We start from the raw sequence: 26,402 nt of genomic DNA, 5'->3' as shown, positions 1-26,402 counted from the left end.
AAAATTTGCTTTACAGCATGAGTTAAATTAGATCTGCCAGTTTGGACTTCAAGGATGGCTTTATGCTTGCATAAGTAACAGTATATTTTTTTTTTCTTTCAACAGAGGTTGCAGAACTTGAAGCTAATTTACCTTGTAAGTATAGCATTTAATGGCATGCATTTTAAGGGGAAAAGTACCATTGGACTGAATGTTTTGACTGAAGTATGAATGCTAATGATATTTTTAAACTCTTGGGAAAGCTGTGCAAAACTGTGCCGTTCAGGCTTGAACAGGTTTTCTTTGTTGCTCCTTCTTAAGGGATTGTAGAAAGATGGACCCTTATTAGTGTCCTTTGGAAGTGATATTGATCATTTGACTCTATAATTTAATTGCTGATGGAGTGGGAGCTTCGCTCTTATAAAACCCTCAAAAGGTACCTGGAACTGAGGAGTTGCATTTATTGCCTCACTCCTGTTTTTCCTCCATTCTCTCGTTTTCAAAGCAGGACATTCTGACTTAGGAGCAGAACAAATAGCTCAGTTCTTGGGAAACATTGTCAACCTAGTGCTTTTTCACTTCACATGCAAGCTGTAGATGGATGTGTTTGTTAATAGTGAAAATACTGATTAAGAATATATATTTTTTTAAAGTGATCTGTATTGCTTAAAAAAAAGGCAAGATAGTGTGGGTTTTGCCCTGGAATTTTAGTTGTAATGTATGTTATGCTAAAAGCTGAAATTATTAATGACCACTTTAAAATGGAGTTTTAAGAGCACAGAGTAAATGGCTCGCTGCTTGTAATGTTGAGGATAGCTAGTTAGGAATCAAATATGTTTTCTGTTCCTTGGCTTTAGAAAGCCTAGTTCTATAATGGACAGCAAAACACAAAGCTCTTTTATAAATGGGAGTAAAGTTCCTACTGCTCTGTATTTGTTGCAAAGGAAGGTGGGTGTTGACAGTGAAGGTGAGTTCTTGCTGATCTCTCTTTCCCTTCAAGTGTTGACCAAAGCAGCATCATTCTGTCATGAGTTCTTGGAATACAGGCCAGCACAAGAGGTTATTGCCCAGTAAGCTCAGGGGTACATTCAGAGGCCATTGCTCGCTCTACATGCCTTCCTGTGGTGCATGTTCCTATTTCAGAGTAGTTGAAGATGTTTTCCCTGCAGGGAAAGAGGCCTGAGCTGCTGGCAGCAGACTGAGAGTGTATGTGCAGGCTATTACCATGCTGTGCATTCACACTGTCATGTCCATATGCTTTTCTTGTAAAGAAAATCAGGGAATATTCTCTCTTGATTATGCTGGCAGGTAGCTCGTGGTGTTTCTAGTCTTTCCCCATCTAAGGAAAGCTTTGACTGTATTTTTTTTTCTCTCCAGGTTAAACTTCTGAGTGCTGCTTCTGATGAGCATCTTCTATTTGCTGATGGTTCTATATCCATATTGGTGCTCAATCTTAAATCAGGCTTTTCAGTATGCAGACTGCCTGATGGGAGAAATGGCAAGGGGGAAAAATATAGACCAGAAGCAGCAAAAAGGGAGGGCAGGAAGAGGCATTATTTAACACTTTCTGTATGCTCTTAAAGGCAATTATAGAGATTTTACAGAGTAATTGTAACTTTTTAAAAAACTTTTTTGTGTAGACTCTTCTGTAGGAGAACAAACACCTGAGAAGTATATCAGGGTTTGTAGTTACTACAATGTGAATGCATTACTAGGGTTTGTGTACAGTTGTAGTTGTCTTTTTCAGGCAAACAGGGTCTGTATCTTTGTTGTTTAGCTCCTTGACAACAGAAAACAAACAGCTTGGTGGGTTAAGAAGCTAAAAACTGCATAATATGGATAATAATGTATCCGTGGATATACACATCTTCTAGTGCCAACCTGACAGCTTGCCTCTGCCATAGTCAAGAAAGGCCAGTTTTGTGCATGGGAAGGCAACTTAGTTTGTGTCATCAAATGCAAACAAAGGGCTTTTATGCCGTGAACTTGCATCTGTTGAACTGAAACCACTGACTAGTTTAATCTGATTGATATTTTCTCTTCTTTTTTTTTTTTTTTCACACTCATTCTTTATTCCCACTATTCTCCTTAAATTCATCTAGTCTGAGAATAAAAACCTGGTGTTTAGTTTGTAATGATGCTCCATAACCTTTGCTGTTAATGCATGTAATTGTTTGCACAGAAGAAACTTGTTTGACATGACAGCCGAATGGAGACTTCACAGGCTTTTGGATGAGGCTTTCAGTAAAGCTTGTATCTCATTATATCTTACAGGTATAAATAATCCTTTGTTAGCATAGGGCTGTGGTGGCAGGGATTAATCAGGGAGCAATTTGGGGGAGTATGAAAGATGATATATTTGCTTTCGCAACAGTGGAAAACCAATTGTCTGATGTAAATTATTCTTTTGCTTTACAGGTACGTGTAAAGTGAATTTTCCCGACCCAAACAAGCTTCATTACTTTCAGCTAACTGTAATCCCAGGTAATTTTTTTAAACATGTTACTTTTGTTTCTGTGTGGGTTAGTGTTTAGGAAATGTAATTCCAAGAGTTTGCTCAAGAATAGAATAAACTTTCTAGTCAAAGAAAAACTGACCGTTTCAAAGTGATTTATTTGCAATGGAGAAACTGGGCTGGATTTTGAGAACTAGATTCTAATAAGAAGACCATCAAAATTGAGCAGATTTAGGAAGCATTCTGGTCTTGTTTGCTCACTTTGAAAACATCTTTTTTTTTTTTTCCTTCTTTTTCTCTCAGCCAATTTCAAACTACTTTGTTTTATTTGGTGAGAAAAATTTTGGACTACATCTAGAGAAACTATTGCATTACAGCCCTGTTATGTTGCAGATTTATTCTCTTCTACTGATTGCTTGATTCTGCAGAGGTGAAGAGATAGATGACAGATATAACACTACTGGAAAACTTCAAATCTTTCTCTGTCTGAAGATACTTAGCCAAGTAGGAGTCTCTTGGTCTTTGAATATTCAAGTATGTGGAAATTAATACAACTTCAGTATACTGTGAAGCTGCTTCTGGCATGCTGTTCAATGAAAACATTTTCAGAATGTACAATTTTCACATAACTTTTTTTAATAGTCATGTGAAATTACAGAGTTTGCTCAAATAGCTGTCCATTTTAGAACGAAAGGTTATTTGTGTTTTATGGATTAATTTGCATGGAAGATTTAAACCTCACATGCACTTATTTTTGCTGTGTGTTACTTTTGAGACTGTGCAGCTACTTAAATGAGAACACTGATGTGTAGTACACTGAATTGTTGGAGTTAGATATGCTGGGATCAGTGTCTCCCTGCCAACTAATCCTTGTAGATGCACATTTTCTGTAGATGTTTATTGACAACAGAATTCTGATGCAGTATGGCGGTCATCCTGATGTCTTATCTGTAGAAATAGTGGTTTACCCTTAACAGGGTGATAGGAAAGTTTCTGATAATCCAATACCTAGTAGTCAAACGGGCTCTAGATGTCACTGTTGCTGCTTATTAACCAAAATCAACTAGCTCTTCCTCAGCAGTAGAAATCTTGCGTGGTCTTTGTTAACATGTCCATTCATTTGCCTCCTTTTTGTGATGGAAAGATGAGTAAGACTGCCCTAATCAGTGTAATAAAAAATAAATGTAAATGCTATTATAGAACTTTAAACTTCTCATTCTGTGTAGGAGATGTATTCATGTTTACTTGGTGAGAATTAGTCTGCTTGCACCAAATGTCCTGCAGTTTATATGATGCTGCTTTATTATATTTTAGAAATGAATTGACTTTACAAGATCATCACCCTGCGAGTTGGGGATATCTTGAATGTGAAGCAATCATAGCTTCTTCATGCTAATTCTGTGTCTAAATACGTAGTCATTTTTTTTGTCTGTTAACTGCTGTGCAGCAAGATGTTGCAGTCAAAGACAGTCGTCGTGTGCAGAGCATTTTTTTTTGTGCTAGCTTCATTCCTGAAATGATCTTAGAAATGAGATGATCTTAATTAACATTATGTTACTCTAAATATAGCTGCACAGCTGAAGCCCCTGCAGTTGCAGTCTGACCGAAGTAAACATCTATTTTCAGCTGTGCATAATTCAGGTACAGAATCTTGTGATCAGCTATAGCTTAGTACAGCTCTCTGAAGGCAGAATGTAACACATACCGAGAAGATCTTGGTAGCTTTCCAATTCCCTTCATTATTGAGGTTTTCTTTAGAGTATGCTACATCTTAATTTTTTCTGGGATAACCAAGAGGCAGCTGAGTGATTGTCACAGGATTTTTCTGGCTCAAATGGTCCAAAATCTTTGCTTGAGGCAACTATTTTTGTAGTGTCTAAACAACATTTCCTCCCGACCCTCAAGATTCACGCAGAGCCAGTTTTCTTCCTCCTGCCTGGAACTGTCTCTCGCATTGGGGAGCTGAGTTAACTTCTGGAAATCCTGCTTATGCATCTGGCTCTTAATGGAGGGCTTTGCAGATATCTGCGCGGCTTTCCAATTGTGAAACAAGAGCTGGGCTCAGCGCAGCTGCGAGTGCCAGGGAACATCTAATGCTGCCTTGCAGTTCCTCGCTGTTAGGACTTACATAGTAAGTGTGCGTAAGCCAGGGTTGGCAGTCTGCACAGCAAAGAGGTTGTTGCTGGCTCGCTTCTCAAGGTTCTCAGTTTGCTAATCTGCAGTTAGAGGTTGCATCCTTCATCAGAGATCTGGTAAAGTGCTAATTACTTTATACTCATTTTTAAGTTTTCTATATTCTGATTAACATTAGAGCTTGAATTCTGTAACCACATTTAAAAGGAATCTTACACCAGAACAGTTTCTGAAAGTAGCTGGCTGTCAGGGTACCTGAAGGTACTGGCTGAATGTGTTTTTAACACTAGCAAGGCCTTTTGCAGTTAACATTCGAGCCTTATGTTATTGTCAAAGCTTGTTCTTGGGTGCTTTGTTTTGTGCAGTCATTTCAGATGTGGCTGGTCTTGAAAGGACAGTGAAAGAAGCTTCTTTAGGTTCTCTGTAAAAAACCTAAGTTGAATAAGAAAATAAACTTTACTGTCAAACAGAAAGACTTTCTACTCCCTTTGTCACAGAGGCACCCCAAAAGTCAATTTTTGGTGGACAAGTTCCAAAACAGATCTTATTCTAGCTGGAAAAGTGTAGCCAATAAACCGACTAGAATCAGGGTTTTGTACAATTATTTTGCACTTTGACAATGTAAAATAAAATACAGGATCGGATATCAGTTGAGGAGATTATTGGGGTACGACAACATAAGAATAATGAGGATCCACAACGTGTATGCACTCACTCACAAGAAACAAAACCAGAGGCCTCTCACTGAAGGGTACCCACAAGAAATAATCACTCTCCTGCGTTAGGTGAGGACTCATTCAAGGAGATATCCAGTAAATAACCCCTCACCACAGGAGGAGGTGAGGTGCTCTCAATCCTGGGAAGTCTCCTTAGACAGTGTCCCAGTCTAAGGGGAGGGCTCTAGTTCGCAGACCTGCTGCTCCGAGACTACTCAAACGGGGTCTTCGGTGGGGACCCCATTTTAAAGCCTGGTCAGATCTGGCTGTGGGCATAGTCCAGAAGCTTCTCAGCTTCTCTGGGTACCTCCCTTGTTGAGGACCCTGTCAATCGACTGAGGGTCCCACTCCTCCTGCTCCCCCAGCTGGTAGAGGTGAAGTCCCCCTGCCGCGGGGTATGGGAGGGTGTGACTGCCAACACCTTGGTGCCACTCTGGGTGTGGATGTGGGGACAGGCACAGTGGGGCAAAAAAGGCCCCATCAACTGCCCTGTTGAAGGCTCCAGATCTCAGGGAGATGTGTAACTGCCACACCTTTGCTCTCCACTTCTCACTATAAACTTTCTTAGTAAGTTTTTAGTGTCACAAAATTATCCTGATGACAGTGAGTTTTAAATTAAGATGAACTTGTAGAAAATCTTGAAGAGGGTAACTGCTTTCACATAAAAAGTGACTTGTCCTCGCAAATTCTGATTCCTTTATGCTATAGCTTTCTTCAGTGCACTGTGAGTGAATATATAATAGCATATGCTAGAAAATGGATAAGACTTAGATTTTACTGCCACAGTGGACAAACTCTGTGTTCCCAAGGCAGATGCTGCTGGCGTTCTCTGCTGTCTGAAGCTTCTTTTTCTTTTTGTCACCTGAAACAGTTGTCATTGAAAAATGCTCTTATGCCACCACTTGCCTCTGTTCTTGTTTTTGTGCCAGTACCTTATTGGATCAAAAGCTAGGAAAAATAAGGAGGTAGGTGGCTGTAACAAGAGCAAAGCCCTGCCTGCTGCACCAATATTTGGAGCACAAAATTGGAAGTTGAGGCTAAAATATGGTAATGACCTTGGTGGGGGGGAGTTTAGGTAGCTTGCATATGAAGAAAACTAGAGGAATAGGTAGAGGTTATGCAGTTTTCTGCAGCTCCCAGACAGCTGGGGTAGTTTGGGATTAGTGTGGTTATTCTGGGGTCCCATTCTTCAGGGAATTAATAAAGAGCTTCTTTTGTGTTTTGCATGCCGTAAAATGACAAATGTCCGTGAGCACGGCTGAGCATTTCAGTGCTGCTGATTCAAGGAACTACTATCAAAAGCACATCCTTTATGGCTTGTCCTAATTGTCTTGCATTTTCTTCTAAAATGACAAAAGTTTAGTATTTTCGCAGCACTTCTAGCCATCAAAACACCATACAAATACAAGCTAAGATTAGAGTCAGGTTGTTGATAATGAAACTTGAGACTGAAGTGGGAGGGATGCTTGCTCTGTTAATACAGTTTGAAGACACAAATTTAGGCAGCAGGAGGAAAACTGGAGCTTGGACATATTCCCTTTTGCAAAAGTCTCCTCAGTGGCCAACTTAGCAAGTTATGTGCTAAAGCTATTTTATTTGACTGTTTTATTTATAACACTTTTCTCACTGTTAACTTTGCCAGAACTTCAGTTTTTCCCACGACTGTTACATGCCTAAGAAATTGAGGGTCTTTGTCCCAGTCTGTGTGGGTGTTGTGGGACACAGGGAAGGAAACTACCATGTGGGAGAATCTATTTATTAGACTTGATTGAGATGCCATAAGATTACTTCATCATGAAGACTTATCTTGTTAATGCATTGCAAGATTTCTGGCTGGGTACTGAGATACTCCAGAGATATGAATTTTTAATATACATTTGACTGACTGATAATGAGTAGCATGTTTTACTGTTGTTTAGTGAAAAGATTTACAAACATACAGGAAGAATCGTTTAAAAAAAAAAAGGGGGGGGGGGGTGTGAGAGGAGTGATGCTTTACTCTTCTGATTTGGTAACTATGTTCTTGCTTATTTTATAACAGAACCAATAGGGTACCCAGTACACTTTTTGGTTAGTGCTACCATGGACTGATGCCAAGGTAAACCCAAACCATAAAATTAGAAGTTGTAATGCAAGACAGTGATGAGTATTGATTTGTCTTTGAGGGAGACTCAATCATGTATGTGGAAGTGACCTGCAGTGTGAAGTACAATGTCTAAAGTGCTCCACATTTTCTGGAAGTTTCTCAGCCTTAGGTAGAACACAGAAAAACAAATAAAAGAAAATGGCAGTAATACATGAGGAATCTCTAGTGGCCTGTGGAGGTGTTAATATGCAGTTAGGAAGTGCTTGAGCTAAGCTAGAATGTTTTTGCAGAGAAAAAGGGACGTTCTTTCACCGTCTACTCCTGTTCTTTCTCTTCTGCTGACACTGGTGACAATTTAACCTCTCTGCACACCAGTTCATATCAGTAATCCTGCAGGAAACTCTGAGTTCTTTTTGCTGTGATGATTTTTGTGAAGTGAGAAAGGGCTTGCCCCATTCAGCTGAGCTCGCCTTGTCTGCAGGTGGGTGCTGGGAGTTGCTGCTGTGGCTGGGTGGAAGTGGAGCTGCCCTGAGCCAGGTCTGGATGGTGAGGAAGAGCAGAGAAAGCAAGGAACAGCTGTTCATCTTCTCCTGGCCCCGAGCATCTCCTGAGCAATGTCAGAGTGATCTTGCTGTCTCTGCTTGGAACCAAGGGCCTGCCTTAACGTTCCTGCACACTGCAGAGGCTGGGGGCCTGGTGTTTTCAGTATGAAAAGAGATGCGCAGGGCGTGTTTTTTCTCTTGCTGCTTGACTGGCAGGAATCTGACAGTCTTTTGGCAAGCTCTCCTCCCTTGGAGCCGTTCTTGAATGTTTCTTTTGGACAACTGTATTACAGTGAGGATTCATTAAATCTGAGGATTTTCTTTGACATAAGACACATGTAGATACATCCATCAGCAGGCACCTATTTCACATTAGCAGGGGTGGAATACGAAGAGCTGCTGTATACTTCCCTCTAAGTCTGCAAAATCAAGGAACTATTGAAATTAGGCCAAAAAAAGTAACTTTCCACTGCTGGACTTCCTGAGCAACCTTAACAGTGTTGGTGTTTCTGCTTTACTCTGCTGTACTAGCAGTCAGCTCCTCCCTGCACAAACACACGTGGACATTTCATGTGATTGCTTATATTGAGAAGTGATAACTTGATAAACGCTTATGAGCAAGAGGGCAGTGGGGAGGCTGTATGAGGCTTTGAGGTACATGGGTTGCACTCTAATGAATCCTGAATTCCTGTATGGTGTTGCTTGTTTGTTTTAGTATGATCACTGAAAGACCTGGGATTATTTTGACTGTGTTTTTTACAAGGAATAGCATTTTATTTGGAAATGGTGCGGATTCCGGACACTTGGTTTAAAAGCTATTATGATGTGCTAGATGATGGATAAAATGCAGTTAGCTGTGTCCTGTAGGGTAACTTGGTGGGGCTTGAGCTGTTTGAACTCCCAAGGAGACATTGGACCATTTTCCTAATTGTTCCCTCCTGGAACAGTCGAGAGTCTTGCACTGAGTGTTTTGCACATTTGACAGGGAGCCGTTTCATCAAAGGGATATTGGTATAACTCACATTTTACATTTCATTCTTTAGAAACAGCTTGCTTTACTGATTTTTATCATGGTATATTTGAAAACAAAAGATAAATGCTTTTTATCTTGCTTTTTTCCTATAAAAATCGGTACACGTGCATTTACTTTCTGGTAAAGCATAGCATGTCTGAGAAGACTGCTTAATAAATCAAATACACTTCAAATTGAAGTGGAGTGGAAATGGAGAATGTATTTGAAAAGTGTATGTTCTGGACAGGTTATTAAAGTGAGATTTGCAATGTCTGAGTGGTGCAGCTTTGTGCTGCATAGTTCTGTGTGGAGGCAGCTGTAAACATCACTGTGTGGGATGGGGAAGACCAGCCACCCTCTGTTTTCATACTTTGTACCTATGCTGCTGTTGCAGTCCAACATTTCTGATGCTGTTCATGTGCTGAACATGTCAGTGGTGTACACAGGCTCCTGGGAGAAGCCAGACTGTGACGTACATCCCAGCAACTCTTTTGCTGTTCTGCAGGCACAGGTCTTTTGGAGCAGTACAGTGGGTGTAGCGTGCAGTTGAGTCTCATCTTTGGCAGCATCAGCTTTTACTGGCTCACTTCCCTCCACAGCTGAGGATTTGTGCTACTGAACAGGGTGACGCCCTCTGCTTTTCAGTAAGCCAGCTGATAAGAGGTGGTGAAGAGGAAGAGGGCAGGAGCTGACTGCTCTCTTGTGTTTATGGCCATTGCGGTGTGGAAGGGACAGGGTAGTGCTGACAGTGATGAGTTTGTAGCATGGTCTGAAACCTGAGCAAGTAAATGTGGTGCTATTGGTTGGTAGGAGAAAATAGAGGTGGTTTGAGCCTTAGCATTACTCAGGTATGCCAAACCCCCAGTGAGGGCTGAGTACCTCTGGTTTTCTTTCTTAATGAAAAAACTGAATAATGGCAATGCCAGACAGATACTTTTCAGATCACTTACAAACATTTCCGCTTCCAAGCACAGCTATCTCAAGAGTTGCAGGCTCTTATCCTGTTATATTATCTCTGGTTAAATGCAACCAGATATTTTCATATTTCATATTTTAAAATTTAGCCACTTTTATAATTCAGTATTGAGTCTGAGGTTGACAGAGAGGCAGGCAGATTTTTCTAACTGATACTATCATCCTAAGATAATTACAATAAAAGAGCTAACTTGCTTTTCTATTGTAATACACTCTGAAGCATACTCTAGCACACCATTATTCATACTACTTGTGATATGTGATTGCTAGCTCAAGTCTGAGAAGAGATGCTAAATCCTGGAGCAGGAATTAGCATGCATTAGCAAGTGGAGTATCTATGCAGCTCATTCCAAAGGTCGATGTTGTAGCATTGCATGCCACGTGGCCAACACGTGGCAGAATTTTGTTCCTACAGACATGAGAAGTTCAGTCACAGGTTCTTCTAGCTCGATATTGCCTGATCAGGAAGGTGGATTTTCCAGGGTCACTCTGGGACTGCTCACTCTTCTGGCTTAAAATTTCTGCTCTAAAAGTTTTGGGAGTGGAGGATGAAACTATATTCACATTCACTTTGGACTTCATGGCAGCTAGTGTTATGGTATAACTAGGTTAAGTATTTGATGATAATCCTGTACTGTTATTTTAATCTTTGTAAGGACAGATATTTTGTATTATACGGTGTCTCTTATTTTCTCTTCTTTAACTGTGTTTCTTGTTTTTCTTTTCTAGATGAGGGCTATTACCAAGGTGGAAAGTTTCAGTTTGAAATTGAAGTTCCTGATGCCTACAACATGGTGGTGAGTATTTGTCATTAAACTAATAGTTGTCATTTTAGATTTCCTTTCCAGGTAATAGAACTTCAAAGGGAACTTGGCATTAAGACTGAGAAAGGATCTTTTGTTCGTTACTAAAATATCATGGGTTTGTAGAAAAATCTTGGTTGCCTGGAGTTCTGGAGGTCATCTGAACTGCTCAAGGTCAAGGTTGCATTAAAAGTTGTATTTGGTTGCTCAAGGCCTGGGCCACTTGGAATTTCAAAATCTTGCAGGATGGGGATCCCACTGTCTCCCTGGACCTCTGTTCCAATGTTTAATTACCTTTGTTGTGAATTTTTTTTCCTATATCAGGTCAGAATTTCCCTTTTTGCAGCTTGTTTGTGGCCTCTTGCTTTATCACTGTGCACCTCTAAGAGTCTGACTCAATCTCTATACCCTCTCATTGGGTAGCTGTAGACAGCAGTAGGATCCTTGCCTTCAGCCTTCTCCAGGCTGAACAAATCCAGGTCCCTCAACTCTCCTTGTACCACGTGAGCTCCAGTCTCATCTCTGGCTATTCTTTTACAGTCTAGTGTTTGCAACCAAACAGCTTTGAGGCTTTTATTGCCTCAATGATATTATGCCTTAAAGAAAAAAAGAAGTATTTGTAACTGAGTGGCAGAAGCTGCTTGGAAGTGCAGATGAGTCAGACCTGAGAGTCTCTCTTCTGGCTGAGGTTCCACTCTCATCCATTCTCTCCTGTTAATAATTCTTGAGACCTACACTTAATGATTATTCTCACAAAAAATGATACATCTAAGAGAGAGAATGAAATAGGGGAACAGAAAGGAAAAAGTTTTTCTTCTTTTTGTTTCACTGGGGCCTTCAAACTGGTGCGTATAGTTCTGATGTTGAACTTGGATGTTTAAACCCTTTTGAAAGCATGCAGTGGAGGACATGGAAAGCACAGATATGGGGACAAGTGGCCTCCTTTAGCACACTCTTCCAGTTCTACTGGTTGTCTCTTAGGCTGTTCAGTTAATGGTTATTAAGCAAAACAGCTTTTCAGAGGACCTACAAATGATTGCGATATTTTATTGTAGATAAATGGAAAGCTCCAGACAGCTTGGCCTTTTAAAACATGAGAAACTTTAGTATTTCATTATTGTACTTTCCTAAAATTGTAGAACCTTGCAAGGGAGGGGAGGTGCAATTACAATAAAAATAACTTCAGACATTGTTTTCAGAGTTTAGCTGTCAAAAGAACAAGATTGACTCCAAAAATGGAAAACAATTGGGATGCACGTCTGGTTCTCAGAAATTACACCTGCCACTCTGTGTCCTCATAGTTTGATGTGTAAGGAAACTAAACTGATTTGAGCATTTGAATTGCAACATTTGCCTTTAGGTATATGAATTGCTGGAAGAAGGAAGACTCATTTTCTTTTCACTTGAACAGTTTTGATAATTTTGCTTTCTTTTGTAACTTTTTTTCCCAATCCTTCTGCTTTCCGTTTTCTTACTTTTGATGTTGGTAGTTCAGAACTCTTCTCTCAGGGAGGCTGAAGAATGTGTAGGGGAGGATACTAGAGAAACATGTCCAGGAAGACCCTTGACTTTAGTGTTCAAGTTCACCATGTCTAAATTCAGCATTGTATAGATGTAGTAGTTGCAGTCACAGCATTGTTTATATCCATGTACAAAGGAGGTGCAGTGATCTGGAATGTAATAGCTTGAATTCCCAGACTAAGCTTGGAGAAGGGTGCATTAACACTGCTAGTAGAGTAGAAAGGTTATGTTTCTGAAAACAGAGGAGTTGGGGTTGCATTCCAGAAAATGCCTTCACAAGTATCCTAATATTCCTTTATTTATAGTCTATGAACACATGGGACATGCACCATGTCTTAGAGAAAGTACATGCTTGTAGAGGACTCTAGCATTTCTGAAACAGCTTTGAATTTTTCCACTCCTTTTTTTGATTGTTGTGCTCTCCTTTCGTAGTAATATTGGTCAAGGATTATCTGCTCAAACTTTTTTTTTTTAAGTGGTCAGGATATATTGTTTAGTCTTTATTGATACACTTCTATCTGAAATACCTACATGTACTAATAATGTTTGCAGTTGCATGGTTTTGGTTATGTTGTGGTTTATTTTTTTTAAGTTCCCCTTAACTTCACCAAATAATTTCATATTGTAATACGGACCACTTTTACTAGCTTGTGTAAAGTTATGCATGCACTATAAAGACAAAGGTGGTCATTTAAGGTTGACTACATCCTTGTTCTAACTTGAATAAACTGCGCCATCACATACCTGAGAAACATGGCCTTCAGTGTCAAACCCTGTCACATTCTATGCTCTGATTTATTTATTTATATTTTTTTTTGGTCATCCTCAGTAATAGCAATTGAACCTCTCTGGCAGTGCTGGGCACAGGGAACAATACACAATACATATATACACCATATATACTCATTTTAATTTCTTAAATTTTTGTGTTTAACGTGTTCACCTAAATAACACCACTGCAGGAAAGTATTTCCTATGTGTTAACAGGAGAGCTGAATGTTAATTTTGATCTGGGTTTTTTTTATTCTCGATTGCTATAATTAACAATCTCCTGGTTTGTTATGGTTCCCTGCTTAGCACTGGCAGAAAATCTGCATCAGATGTTAATTAGATCTTTTTAAATTCTGAGCATCTCTTGTTGAACACAAAAGTAAGCAGTTTGCCTTGGTGCAATTTAGAAAAAAATGCAGTGAGTTGAATGTTGGGTTATGGTCAGGTTATTAATGAAAGTTTATATATTCACAAATATTGAGAGAATTGTGATGAGGCCACGTTTTTTCTGCCAGGCAGAACAACACTGAAACAAGTGATGGCAGTGCTTGTACTAGAACTCCACAGACCTGGCCGTGCTCCTGCAGCCCGTGAGCAAGGCTGGGATACAGCACATCTGCATCGAGCTCCTTGCAGGAGTGCTGAACATGTTTGTGTTGGGAGTGAAAATACCGGACAAGACTGGCAAGTCATTGTAGCCCTTCCCCAGAGCCTGAATCCGTTTTCTAACTAATCTTTTTAACCTAGAGAAAAAAAACCAAACCAAACCAAAAACCCAAACAACAACAACCAACAAAAACCCCATCTGTTTTTAAAGCTACAAAATGCATAATTTATAGTATAAATTCTGTAATGGTATACTTTAATTTCTGTAGCATGCTGTTACCAAAATCCTGCATGTTTGCTGCGCCTCTAGGGAATTCTTCTATTTTGTTTGGCTTCATTCCTCAAAAGCAAGCATCCAGCCTTTGCACCGGGAAAAGGAGCAGATGTGTACAATGGTGGTGTAGTGGAAGAGTATAAGAATATGTAATTAAAGAGGAAAAACTTGGAAGATTTTGTGTCGTGGACTGTAACCATGGCATATTACTCTGCCCAGGGAGTAAAGCACTGGAGGCTGGTTTGGAAAGCAGTGGGTCTGTGAATACAGGGAAGAAATGTATCCTTGTGCTTCAGGTGTGACTGACTAGGAGGTACACAGTCTTTAGGTACCTGGGCTATAAACTGCCTTAGTGCAAAGATTCAAGAACCTAAAATGTGAGTGGGATGCTTTGCAGCATGGATGCTTTGGAGCAAGTGCCGTTTGTGAACACAGCATACAGCTGATCAGGGTTCAGTCAGACTTCTGTACCACTGAGCTGCTGTACCAAATATTGGAAATGTTTATTATGATTATCTGTAAGGCAATAAAATATTATAAAGGTTCTTCCACTGTGGCCATAAGTAACTGAACCTATTTAAGCTATTGGCAATGTGGGTAATTTCAGAAGCATTTGAGCTTGAGAACTGGAAAGGGTTCCTGGTTTTAATCAGCTGTCGGAGGAATGAGGATGGTTCAGATAGATTTGTGCTACAGTGCCAGTAGTAATTTGCCACCCCAGTCCTGCAGGCTGATGGGCTGCATTTTGCTCTGTGCTTTACAGAAGGGGTGAAGAGAGGCGAGAGATCTCACCACAGGCTTTTCCTAGAGCAGTTTGTTTCCCAAAGAGAGGAGCTCTTCCAAATGCTGCAGCCGTGCATCGTCATGTTGCCTAGTCCGATGATTATGTTTTGATTGTTCCTGGTTTAATACTGTAATTCAGCAAGCATTGGTGTTGGTTGGTGCTAAAACAATGAAATGGACCTGGTGATATCTGTGGTCTGGAAGAGACCTTTCTCCTACACTGCTGCAGTTTGAAAGCAACATCTGAGAAATTGTGTGCCTCAGTAGTCTTTTTGAGTTAGTTCAGTTAGTACACTAATGAGCGCTTGACTGCAGTCAGCTTAATGTTTTAATATTTACTCTCTCTCTAATGCTCCCAGTTAAATTTCTTTCTGCTTGATTAAAGCAGACCTGGGATATTTTCCTTTTTTTCTTTTTCACTGTTAGTGTGAAACTGCTACAAAGAACTCTTAATATTAAAGTTATTGCTCACCCTTTGAACTCCCATATTGGAAATGGGGCCAGAATCAGGAATTCTGTTAATCCTTTTTCTGTGGCCTCTGAGCAAGCAGCCAAGTGATGCTTCCTGCAGCCCTAATGAAGGGGGGAGAGTTGGTCATGCTCCCAAGGACACACATATAAACATGGTACTGAAGTGAAAGGCCTCTGCTTTCTAGGGACAGGTAGAATAAAAAACATCCTGAAAGGAGGATTTCATCCCATACATGCCCCAAAAATGTCTTCCAAAAGAATTTGTGCACCTCAGACCTGTTTCTTCTGTAGGTATCTGATTCAGGCTGGCTGCTTTTTGATGCCTTGGGAAAACTTGGCATTGCGTCTGCAGAATCCTTTGATCAGATCCAGTCTTTCACACCCAAGACTTCCTTGATGTGTTGTGTTGCGTTGTTTTGTTTTGTTTTTTAACAGCACTGTTTTAGGGGCATGGCATGAAACCAGCAGACTTGAGCTTTTGATGTTTTCTGGTCTCAGTGTAGTTCTTCCCATAAGTACTATCCATGTTCTGAGTACAAAAAGAAAAAAAAAAAAAATCCTGAGAGGATTCTTTCCTTCTAAAGGTGGAGCTTATCTGTGTGGAAAGATACTATGGTGAGAAAAGTGAGGGTGTTGATATTTAACTTTTGAGTATTTTTAGGGCATTAAATGTCTTTGGAAGATCAATGCTTGTTTTATCTGTTCTGAATTATTTTTAAAAGTTTCAAATTTTTTTTCTCAATTTTTCAGTTGAAATACTGAAAGAAATATCCGTCTCTACTAGTATATGAAGGCTTCCTCCTGTCCCATGCAGGGAGTGTGGGATGTACCTGTTCCACAGTTCAAATCACTTCGTACTTCATGATAATTTGGAAGAAAAATGGCTGATCCCAGCTTGCATATCCATTCATATGTGAAACTGCCCTTAATATGTTGCATACTTTCCCAATGTACTGTTCTTCATATCCTTAGCAGATGTACAGATTGAAGGGAAGACTTCTTTAACAATGTAATATATTATTTGCCAGATAGCCTAGGGACTGCTTTCTTTGATGATGGGATATTGTGTCAGAACAGAAGGCAACTGGTGCTGATGCAGATGTTGCAGAGGGATGATGAGAAAACTGCAGCAGGATTAGTTAATTCTGTACTGTGTCCTCAAACTACCATGCCATTAGACGCATTAAAATCTGTTGGTAAACCTGTCACTTGGCATTTTAAAGTATTACACTTGTTAGGAAACTGGTTGGACGTTTGTGAGCTTTTGTGTAAAGTGAACGGGAGTTTGTTAGTGTTTGTGCTTACAAAACCTGCTGGGAATGTTGCTGTCCGTACAGACATCAGAGGAGGCTGTGAAACAGCAAGCGAAACATTTAATGGAGTACACAGCAAATGCCTGTAGCACCAAGTGCTGCTGCCTGACCTCTGTGTCCACAGCATCTGTTCCCCAAGAACTGCTTTTTTGGTTGACCAGCTCCCCAAAAATAGAGGTCAGTGGGAGATGGGTGCAAATGTGTGTGGTTTTGTTTTTATGTGTGTTTTGTTTTGTTTTTTTTAAAAGGGGGGAAGGGGTGGCAGTCACCAGGGGATTAATTCATTTTAAAAAACAAAGCAGCTCCCTTTTTTTCTGCCTTGAGGTGCAGCTGTTGAAATAATGAATGCTACAAGGCTAGAGACTTGGTGCTTTAAGGAGTGGGACCTCATTAATAGCGCGGATCTGGTTTAATGCTCACATACAACTTAACTGTCTGCCACTGCAAGCCAGGCCTTGTTTGCAGCTCCTGTGGTTTTGATATAGTGTTGTCAGAGTAAACATTCTTAGGGATTCTCTGGTTTAATGATATTTTTATGACATGAGGTACCTTGGGCAGTGGTCAAAAGCTGGAAATTTAACAGCAGAGCTGCCAGTCTTGGCTCTTTTTCTGGCCGATACGTTAGTTGTGGAAATGGCAAACTGCAATCCGTATTCTTGTTAATGTCTCTTTTTGGGAAATTATGTTTTGTAGAAACTGTAAAGAAAAAAAAATGGAGTTGGAGTTGTAGGGCAGTTTACAAGAATGCTTTGGGACTATATAGAATCTAGAGAAGACATTTCGATTAAAAATGATGCCAAATTTATTCTAGGAACCCTATCCCCTCTCTAGGGAAAAGCTTGTGAAGAACTACAGTTACAGGACAGATAAAAGATATATGTATCAGTACACCTGTCCTGTTGGAGTACCACATTGATTGAGATCTGAAACTATTAAGTTCCTCTTTTGATTAGCACTATATATTTAGCCTCTCATTTGGTGAGAATAATGGAGGAGAGAGAGAGATTTATTAGCTGCATTTTTAAAGAAGTGAGGCAAACTTCATCTGAAGCTTGTTCTGAAAACATCCACCAAAACTGAAGTCAGTATATGTGTAGTTCTCAAATGCTTGCAATGCTTTCTTGTTCTGTCTATATGTATTCACCGATGGGTTAAGTGGACTGAGAATGGATGCGAAAGTCAGACAGTTTCCATTATCAGAACTAATGAGAGATCCTGAAAGATAAGTTGCTGCTTAGAAATGGAGAAGAAAACTAATCCATTCAATGTTGTAACCACCAGTTGAGGTTGGATCTATTATACCTGTGCAGCTTGCGCTCTCTGAGGTGAAGGAAGCGTTTGAGTGATGGAATAAATGGATTTCGTAAGCTTTGTTGTGCAAAGTGTCACACGTATGACTTGGAGATGGTTGGAAGTATTCAAGTGAAGCATCTTCTGAGGAAATCTTATGTGGATTTGTTGGTGTCAGGAAGATTCAAAGATGACTTGGGACAAGCTTGAAGGAGAAGTTTTGTCTGAAGAGAAATGTTATGGTAGTGCTGCAGTTGTCCTGTCTAACAATGGAAAAAGGAGAGAGAAAGAGAAGGTCTTTGCCTTACTGTCAGGAGTGTGTTTTTCTGATTTTTAGCAATGAAAAACACTTGTGAAAGGATAAAGGAATTACTTTGTTTCCATGGTACAAAAAAATGAGACACCAGTTAATTTGCTGTCTCTGAGGACATGGGGATTATTTTTTTAAATGTTTAATTTGTCTAAAGCTTACTTTTTTTCTACTCATCAATACATTCCTTGTTTGAAGGTACATATGGTAGAAGGTCACTCTTATCTTGATCTGCTGACATGCAATAAATACTGCTGCCTTCCCTTTCTTGACAACTAGACATAATCTTTCAAAACAATGTGAAGATGTAACTAATGAAAAGCTGTGCTGTTAGAAAACTTCTAAGAACAACATTTGTTTTGAAGGTAAAAAGTTTCAGACTGTTTTCTCCGTGCCACTTTATTTTCAATAATGCCATGATCCAGCACTGGGGCAGTGAGTGTCCCTTGGACAAACATGAAATAAGAGTGGAGAAAAGTCAACGTCTACACTATAAATTGCAGATTTGTTGTGGTGATAGGTGTTTCTTCTTTTAGTGCTGGGCAGATATGTTATTGGTAGCTCAGTACCGTGCGTATTTTCTTAGTTAAAAAATATTCTACTAAAAAGATAATTGGGAAGTTGAGAACAAAGCGATGAGAGAAAAAACACATCATGCCACTGTGCAAATATAGCTGTTTTGTCTCTTGATTGAGGACTTCATGGGAAGCAGTGAAGGAAAATAGTTCCACATCTACGATATGTGATTTAATTGAAGTTATGAAAGGTACTGCTCTGTGCTGATGTATTCCAGTACACTTACTATGAGAAATCATCTGCTTGATTGAAAGCCGCAAAATGTAATTTGGAGAGCATGAGTGGAACAACGTGCTGTTGCTAAGCTACTGGAAATTTTATGACCCACTCTTTATTTACTTCACAAAACTAGAGCAAATGAGACTGGATTTTAAGAAATTGTATTTCAAAACCCACTATGGAATTCAAAAATCTAGTGATCTTGCCTGAAAATAAGTTGGGTGGCTTTTTATGTTAGAGTTTTAAGTTCAGATATGATACACCTTCTCGATGTTTTTTGTGATATGTTCTTTTGACGTAGTTATTATCATTGCATCTTCTGCAGGTTTTTAACAAACCTCTGACTTGGATAAGCCTTGGGGGGAAACACTTAGTAGTTTTGTGGTTTAAACGTTGTCCTGCTGGTTAAGTGCTAAGGAACTGAATGGCTTGGAATGTTTTCTTTGCCCTGAAGGATACAGGAGAAGAGAGTAAAATTTCTTGGCTTTCTTTAAAGTTGTGTTTTTCTAAGAAAAAGCCTAATATCAGCCCAGCTTTCATAAAGAGTTGATAGCAGCTAAAAGAGTAGAGAAAGCTGGTGTAGCTCCTGTAGGTTATGTTATCGGTGTCTTTAACATACAAACCTAGGTTGTGAATATCAAATATATTTGACTTTTTCATTTCAATGACTTGTGATACAGTTTTATTTTACAGGATAATGGATAACATCATAATTTGTTTTCTTTTCTGGCAGCCTCCAAAAGTAAAATGCTCGACAAGAATCTGGCATCCGAACATTACAGAGACAGGAGAAATCTGCCTAAGGTAGCAGCAGCATTCTGCTTCCCCCCCCCTATTTTTTTTTTCTAACCTTGAAGTTTTATCTGTGTGCTATTAAAACATTGCATGTAATTTTCATGCCAGTATTTTTCAACAGATTGTGCAAATCAGTGGCATGTGACCCTTAGGAAATTAGAAATCTATTTAAAAGTATTGTACTTTCTGTTTGTTAGAGACCATGTAGAGCCTGGCTTTTCAGGTTCAGACTTAATGTTTTGTTCTGCTTGGGGTAAAAAATGTAAACTCCAACCTAAACAAAACTTAGTTGTTTTTGTTTTCTCCCTCTATAAGTGAATAGTCCTCAGGCCCTGAGAGGGCTTAAGGCTTTACTTGTTTAAAGCCTGAATGTGTTAAGTGCTTGAAAACCATTTATATTTCGAAAAGGAAGGAAAAGGTGTTTCTTGAACTTTGATGGTAAGTATTTGTTTATTTTAACATTTAATACCCACTATAAACACATGTGCCAGTTATAACAAAATGGAGTTGGGAGAGTGTAAGTCAAGATATGAAACCCAAAAGCTTTACCAAAGTGAGAGGCTTATGTTGCTGGGTGGTTTTACTTGATACTAAATGTTTTCTCTTCAAAATGAGTTTCTGAAAGTTTGTAATTTCAGCGTCTCGTCATGAGTACCTGATGGTGAAATTGGCCAGAAACCAAACATAAACTGAAGTGGAGAGCATGACTATCATTTTTCAAGTTAATGGGACATAAAAGAAAAAGTAGATGAAGCAGAAGCAATGAATATAAGTGAGATTGAAAGCTGTTCTAAAAATCCCAAACCATGTGTAGCAAATTAGCACTTAAAGAAAAAAAGCTGAATTTTTCCTCTAGATTTAAAACTCGTTTTAGTGGTGTGTTCAAGGTCCTGGTGGAAATTAAGTGTTCACAGGGCAATCTGTCAGACTTTGTAGAGAGGGCAGGCCTTTCAGCTGATAACAGCTAAAGAGCTGATACCAGTTCTTTGGCCATAGTTGCCTGGTCTGCTCCACGCTTCTGCGCAGCTCATGTCACGGAAGGGTGATGGAAACCAGGCTGAGGAGGCTGTGGTTGTCTTTCTGGTGCTCGATAGTGCTAGACTGCAGTGGGGACTACAGGTGGGGAGGGACTGATGTCCATAGACTTTACCTCCCTCAGGGACTGTAGCGTTTAAAAGCACTGAAGAAACCTACTAAATCCTCTGAGGCCACCTACAAATCTGTTTGTCTACAGTTTCTTGGAGCTATATGCTGGTGATACAGGAAGGTTGTTTTGGCAAATATGTATTGTTACTTTTAGCAAATTTGCTAGCCCTGTGGGGTTTCTCCGTGCATTCTAGGACTCTTGCATTTTACATGGCTGAACTTGTCACTTGACGGTAGGGAGACTGGTTTGAGGATCATGTATTTACTGTTTAAATTCACCAGAGACCTTGTGGTTTAGTCAGTGGAGAAAGCTTAGGTACTTTGAGTCAAATAGTTCAAGTAAAGGAATGAATAAATGAACTGTTTGTAACAGGGGAAGAAGACAGACTAAACACCAAAAGATAGCTAAAAGTTTAAGCTCTGACTACAGTGCAACATCTTCTGAGGTTAAATAAAGCCTCACATCCTTGAGGATGTTTCACTGTTTCTTGTCTTTAAATGGTTTTAATTATGAAGGATGAATGTCGTGTTGGAACACCATAATTCTAATAAAGTGAAGTCATTTTTTCAGCATCTGCACTGAAACATCAGCTTTATTTGATTGTCAGATACTTTAACATAATCAAACCTTTGAAATGTCTTACCGTTTAAATGGAAAAACTAAAATAACTTAGAATGCTTTATGCCTGTTATAATGGAGAATGCACTCTAAATATAGCACCTGCAACCAACTTACACTAGAATCTTTACATTAAAATAGCTCCAGTTATTTTTAAAAGCAGAAAAAACTTTCTATCGGTATTTTTCCTGTCTCTTATTAAACATACCTCACACTATGGTGTGTATTGGTTTGATAATCATCCCTGAATTAAAACATACCAAATAATTAAACTTGTGATCAGGTGTAATAATTTGGGGCAGGAAAAATGTTGTTTCTCTGTGCTTTATGGATTGCAGTTACTCCTTACCATATTAACAATAGACCATATTAATTAGGTCTGGACCATACTTGGGGATGTTGCCTCCACTGCACATGTGGGTCGAAAACATCAAGATACCTAGAAAGGATATTCTTGTTTACTGCATATGCCAGTTGACTGCTTTCTTGACAATGTGTAATGCGTGTCACTGAGGGGTTTTTTTCCCCTTATGGATGTGATCATGTGTGAGGTGTTTTTCTGCCTTGACTGCATAAGCTTTTAGAGTAGTTTAATCACTCAAGTAATTTCACTGCTGCTCTGCTACGTGGTGAGCTGGTCAGTGTTGTTGGATGTGCCCTTTTTGACAGTATGTGGTGGTAGTTAAGGTTTGGTTGCTTTGTGATACCATATTAAATGGTGCTGAATGGAGAAGTGTTTGAAGACTGATTAATTGTATCATCTAGTATAGCTCAGTGTTGCAATTTCTCCAGTTATAAAAGCTGATTAAGTTGATTGCTTGTTTCTGTTCCCCAGTGTTGTTCCCAATATCCTCAGCTGTGCCAGTGTGGAAACAAAAAGCTCTTTAGAAAGCCTTTCTACATCAATTGTTCCCCTCGTCCAGTCTGTAGCATGCCCTCTAGAATGGCTGCACTGGCAGTGCTGGGCCGAGCAGGGGGGCAGGCAGCAGAGGTGAGCAAGAGAATAACCCCTCTCATGTGTTCCTGCCAGCAGAGGGTTTCTGAAGTGGATTTACAGCTTTTTAACTTTAACTTCCCTTGAATGATACTTTCTGTTGGCAAAAGGCAGGCAAAAGTTCTGCTGGAACTGACATTTTACATTGATAAATGTGTTTATCCAAGATCTTTACATAAAGCAGGTTTTCTCCAGGACCGATCTCCCCATTACAGTAATTTTTAGTCACTTAAGCTGTAAATCGTGTCAGATGGAGTTTCAGAAAGTTTTAAGCTTGCCAGTGCCGTGCAGTTCCCAGTTCAGTAGATGTTTTTGCAAGGTCTCTTTAGAATGTGGTGTATTTAAAAAGAAAAAAAAAATCCTCAAAGCTTTTCTCCATGCAGAAATTACAGAGCGATAACATATTTGTGGAAACGAAAGCTGAGCAGCTGCCCGGTCACATCAGTGGTTGTTTTGGTTACTATAGCTTCAAAAATAGCGATTTTGCAGTCTTCCCATAGAAACTTGAGTATAATCATAGAATCATCGAATGTTCTCTGTTGGAAGGGACCCACAAGGATCATTGAGTCCAACTCCTATCCCTGCACACGACAACCCCACAACTGATAAGGATTTGAAATCATGTTCTGGGAGGTTTCCTTAGATACAAACACCAGATGTTAAGGTGCTGTTATCAGTTCCAGTCCCCCCATGACTGAGCACACGCTTGGCTTTTCTCAGACCCTACTACAGCTGAAGGCAAAGCAAATGGAAAATAGTGTTGTAGTGTCCTTCCCTGTTCCTGGTGAGGTTCCCCACCTGACAAACTCCTCCTTGTGCCACAGCATTGTCCCTTTTGTCATCCCCGCTGCTTCTTCCCCAAGGCTGCAGAAATTGTGCAGTTGGTTTACCCCTCTCTTTACTTTTGCAAGTTCATTCTGGAGCATCACAAGGGAAGCTTCTGAATGTTTGTTCAATCTAAATTATATTAGAGTTTTCTGGCACCCCTATATGAGCTGGCGAAGTCCTGGCAATTTAGAATAGTCACTTTGAGTACAGATGTTTTCCTGCCCATCAGGTGTCTTGAAACCCTGGTAGAAGGGGTGGCTTTTGTGGTGTATCTGGCAGCTCGTCAAAGGCAGCCTCTTGAAGCATGGAGTGGGTGAGGAAAACTCTGCTGGTTGTGCCATTTGAGAACTTCCTAGTAGCCCAGCTTGTCTATGGCAGCAGGACCCATGGAAAACAGGTCCTTGAACAGAAGCTTGATGCAGATGCTTGTTCATCCACTAAAACAGCTCGTGATGTGTTTTGTGTATTTCTACTCATGTAACTGTTCATTCTGCTGTGTGTATGGTGCTCGGAGAGCAGATCACTATTCAGACCTCCAAACTGGCAGCTCTATCCAGGTCATCCCTGTGGAGAGCATCAGATGTGGTTTCTCTAAACACCCTGCACTGGGAAAAGGTTTTGATTTATTAATGATCTTTCCTAATCTATAGGAAGAAAGAGGATGCTGCTCTAAAAATGAATTATATCAGCACATGAGAAATACTAGGCAAAGGTACACTTATCTATCTTCATAGGTTTTTGTGCCAGAGCTCTGTGAGAGGTGTGAGTGTCTGCTCTCAAGTCCTGGCTGCTGATGTCCCCAGCTGGCAATGTGCTGACAGAGCTCTGAGGTTTTAGCAGGCTGGAAAGAGTGTTAATGAGACTTAGCTGATACACTCAAGCACTTTGAGCTGTATCTGTGGATATTTTTATGCTTTTTTGTGTGTTGACTTATTTATTGCTCTTAAGTTCACAGTGAGCTATATGAAGAGGCAAAGGGGAGTACTGTAGCAAAATTTTGTGAAGAACAGACATAAAGCAAGCTAAAAAGTCAGTTATTTGCTCAAAACCTGAAAATCCTGGCTCTTTAATGTTCAGCATAATTTTTGCTTTTACTTCTGTAATATGAACAAAAATCACAACCACAAAATGCTGGTTTTAATGCTTCTGAAATTAGTTTTGAGCTGCACTAGTGGTAATGGCATGTTTTATCTTTAAGGCACAGGAGTGAGATTAGCAGCACAGTTGAGATGGAACGGTCTTGTCCAGTACGATCATCCTGTTCCTAGTCTATCTACAGAGAACAGGATCAATGTTAGTCATAGTATATTTCCTTGAAATAAAAAATCAGCATCTTCAATAAGGAACTGTATGGATAGCCTATATAGTCCAGTCATCTACTGTAATTTAAAAATTACTTAATACACGTCATCCTGAAAATTGGTGAAACCTAATAGTTTGAGACTATTTCACTGCAACCCTATCATTTCAGTAGTAGAAGCTGCTGGTCGTCATGGATTTTTGTGCTTTGCTACTTGGCTGTGTAGGTTTTCAGTTTGATTGCTTCTTAACAGAGGAAGACGTGATTGTGAAAAGATGCTTCAAGGAGTTTTCCAGACTCTTTCTTTCACAGTCAGATTATTACTTTTGTTTTCACAAATGTGAGCAAGACTTCAGCTCATTTCTCAGTTACGCTCTGGTCCCCATTATTTTTATTTCTCATAACTGCTCATGTTTTGACCTGAAAGGTCCAATAATGTCTAACCAACTGAATACACCTCAATGATTTCAACTTACAGGTCATGTAAAATTCCTGTACAGTATATGCGTATATAAGAAAGTCTGTATCGTAATTATGTTAATATTCTATATATTCGTATTAAAATTCAGGTGCACGTATTACAATCTATAAGGAACTTTTTCCTCTTGGAAGCAATCTCTCTTGCCTAGAGCAGTCCTCATTGTGATTTCTGGATGGGGATGTATGATGCTGAGTTTGTAAAGCCTTAAAACGTTACGTTTGCAACACAGCTCACCTGCTGGAATAGGACTGTGGGATGCTGCCGGTAGACTTTCCTGGCCTCTGTCCCCGGGGGCTCGAGATGCATCTGCTCCTGTTACGGCTCTTGCAGAACCTTCCTGAGCAGGCAGACCGAAACTATTTCACTTTCCTATCCCTGCTTTTAAGAAGCTGAAGTCCTCTCACAGAAGAGAGAGTGATAACACTCTCTTTCTAATTAGATATCCCACCAAACATACCCTTTTATTGGATTGAAATGTACCAGATTTGGTGAGAGATGAGACATTCTGCAAGCACGTCTCTTCACCAAAGATAAACGTGTTCTAAACTAGAGCACATGTGTCTGTGTGCTCCGGGGAAACTAAAGGTTCAAAGTTGAGACTGTGTCACAAGGATTTCTGTCACAATTCTTTTGCTTGATTAAAATAATTAGGGTTTTTTGACAAAGGTTGAGCTTGGATCAGGGGATATGTAATGACACTATGTAGAATGTAATTCTAGGAAGACATAGCAATTCTTGTGCTTTAAAACCCCAGTACCTAGACATAGTGCAAGAGGTAATCCTTACGATACAATTATTTTGTAAATTCTTAATGTTTTCTGAGAAGATTTCTGACAAAGGTTGTTTAACGAGAAGTTGCACTGTATGATATGTGTGTCTTTTTTCCAGTTTATTGAGAGAACATTCAATTGATGGCACTGGCTGGGCTCCAACTAGAACATTAAAGGTACTGTTACCTTTTAGATACATACATTGAACTAGATGTATCTTTTAAAATACTTTCATGGACATGGAAGGAGACTGATAAGGTGGTTTGCTCCAGAAACAACTATATTTTTTGTCTTTCAACAAGTGTTGGTGGCAATACTGAAACAATAAGTACAGTGCTAACTGCTTCTAGAAATGTTTGCTAGTTTTAGCATAGCTGCACAAGTACTGCTTTGATAAAAAGTTTTGTAGAATGATATGACTACAGATGACTCTGAGAAACCATGCTAGGAAGTTTGATCTTTTTTTTTTTTCTTACCTGGGCAACAAATGACCTTGCTGCTGGAAAAGTCTTGCAGAGCACTGAGCAATAATCTCCCTTTTGCTTTTACCGGGAACTTTGCCGGAATCAGCTCTTAAAGGTTAGCTATGTTAGGTAGATGAAAGGTACACATGTCGGGTGTTTGTTTCTTTTCA

General features: G+C 39.7%; 1 protein-coding gene across 1 annotated transcript in view; it reads left to right on the top strand.

The window, feature by feature from the left end:
* The window catches only part of UBE2F (ubiquitin conjugating enzyme E2 F (putative)), an 84,331-nt gene that overhangs the window by 12,322 nt on the left and 45,607 nt on the right, over window positions 1-26,402 (top strand). The window contains exons 3-7 of the mRNA XM_065637787.1: window positions 106-135; window positions 2,398-2,463; window positions 10,628-10,695; window positions 19,569-19,639; window positions 25,887-25,944. Coding sequence (XP_065493859.1) covers window positions 106-135; window positions 2,398-2,463; window positions 10,628-10,695; window positions 19,569-19,639; window positions 25,887-25,944 — 293 coding nt within the window. The remainder of the gene's footprint in view (window positions 1-105; window positions 136-2,397; window positions 2,464-10,627; window positions 10,696-19,568; window positions 19,640-25,886; window positions 25,945-26,402) is intronic.

This window comes from Caloenas nicobarica, chromosome 6 (assembly GCF_036013445.1).
Source record: "Caloenas nicobarica isolate bCalNic1 chromosome 6, bCalNic1.hap1, whole genome shotgun sequence".
Lineage (NCBI taxonomy): Eukaryota > Metazoa > Chordata > Aves > Columbiformes > Columbidae > Caloenas > Caloenas nicobarica.
Note: the sequence above shows the minus strand (reverse complement) of the source record. Positions and strands in the feature narration are given on the sequence as shown.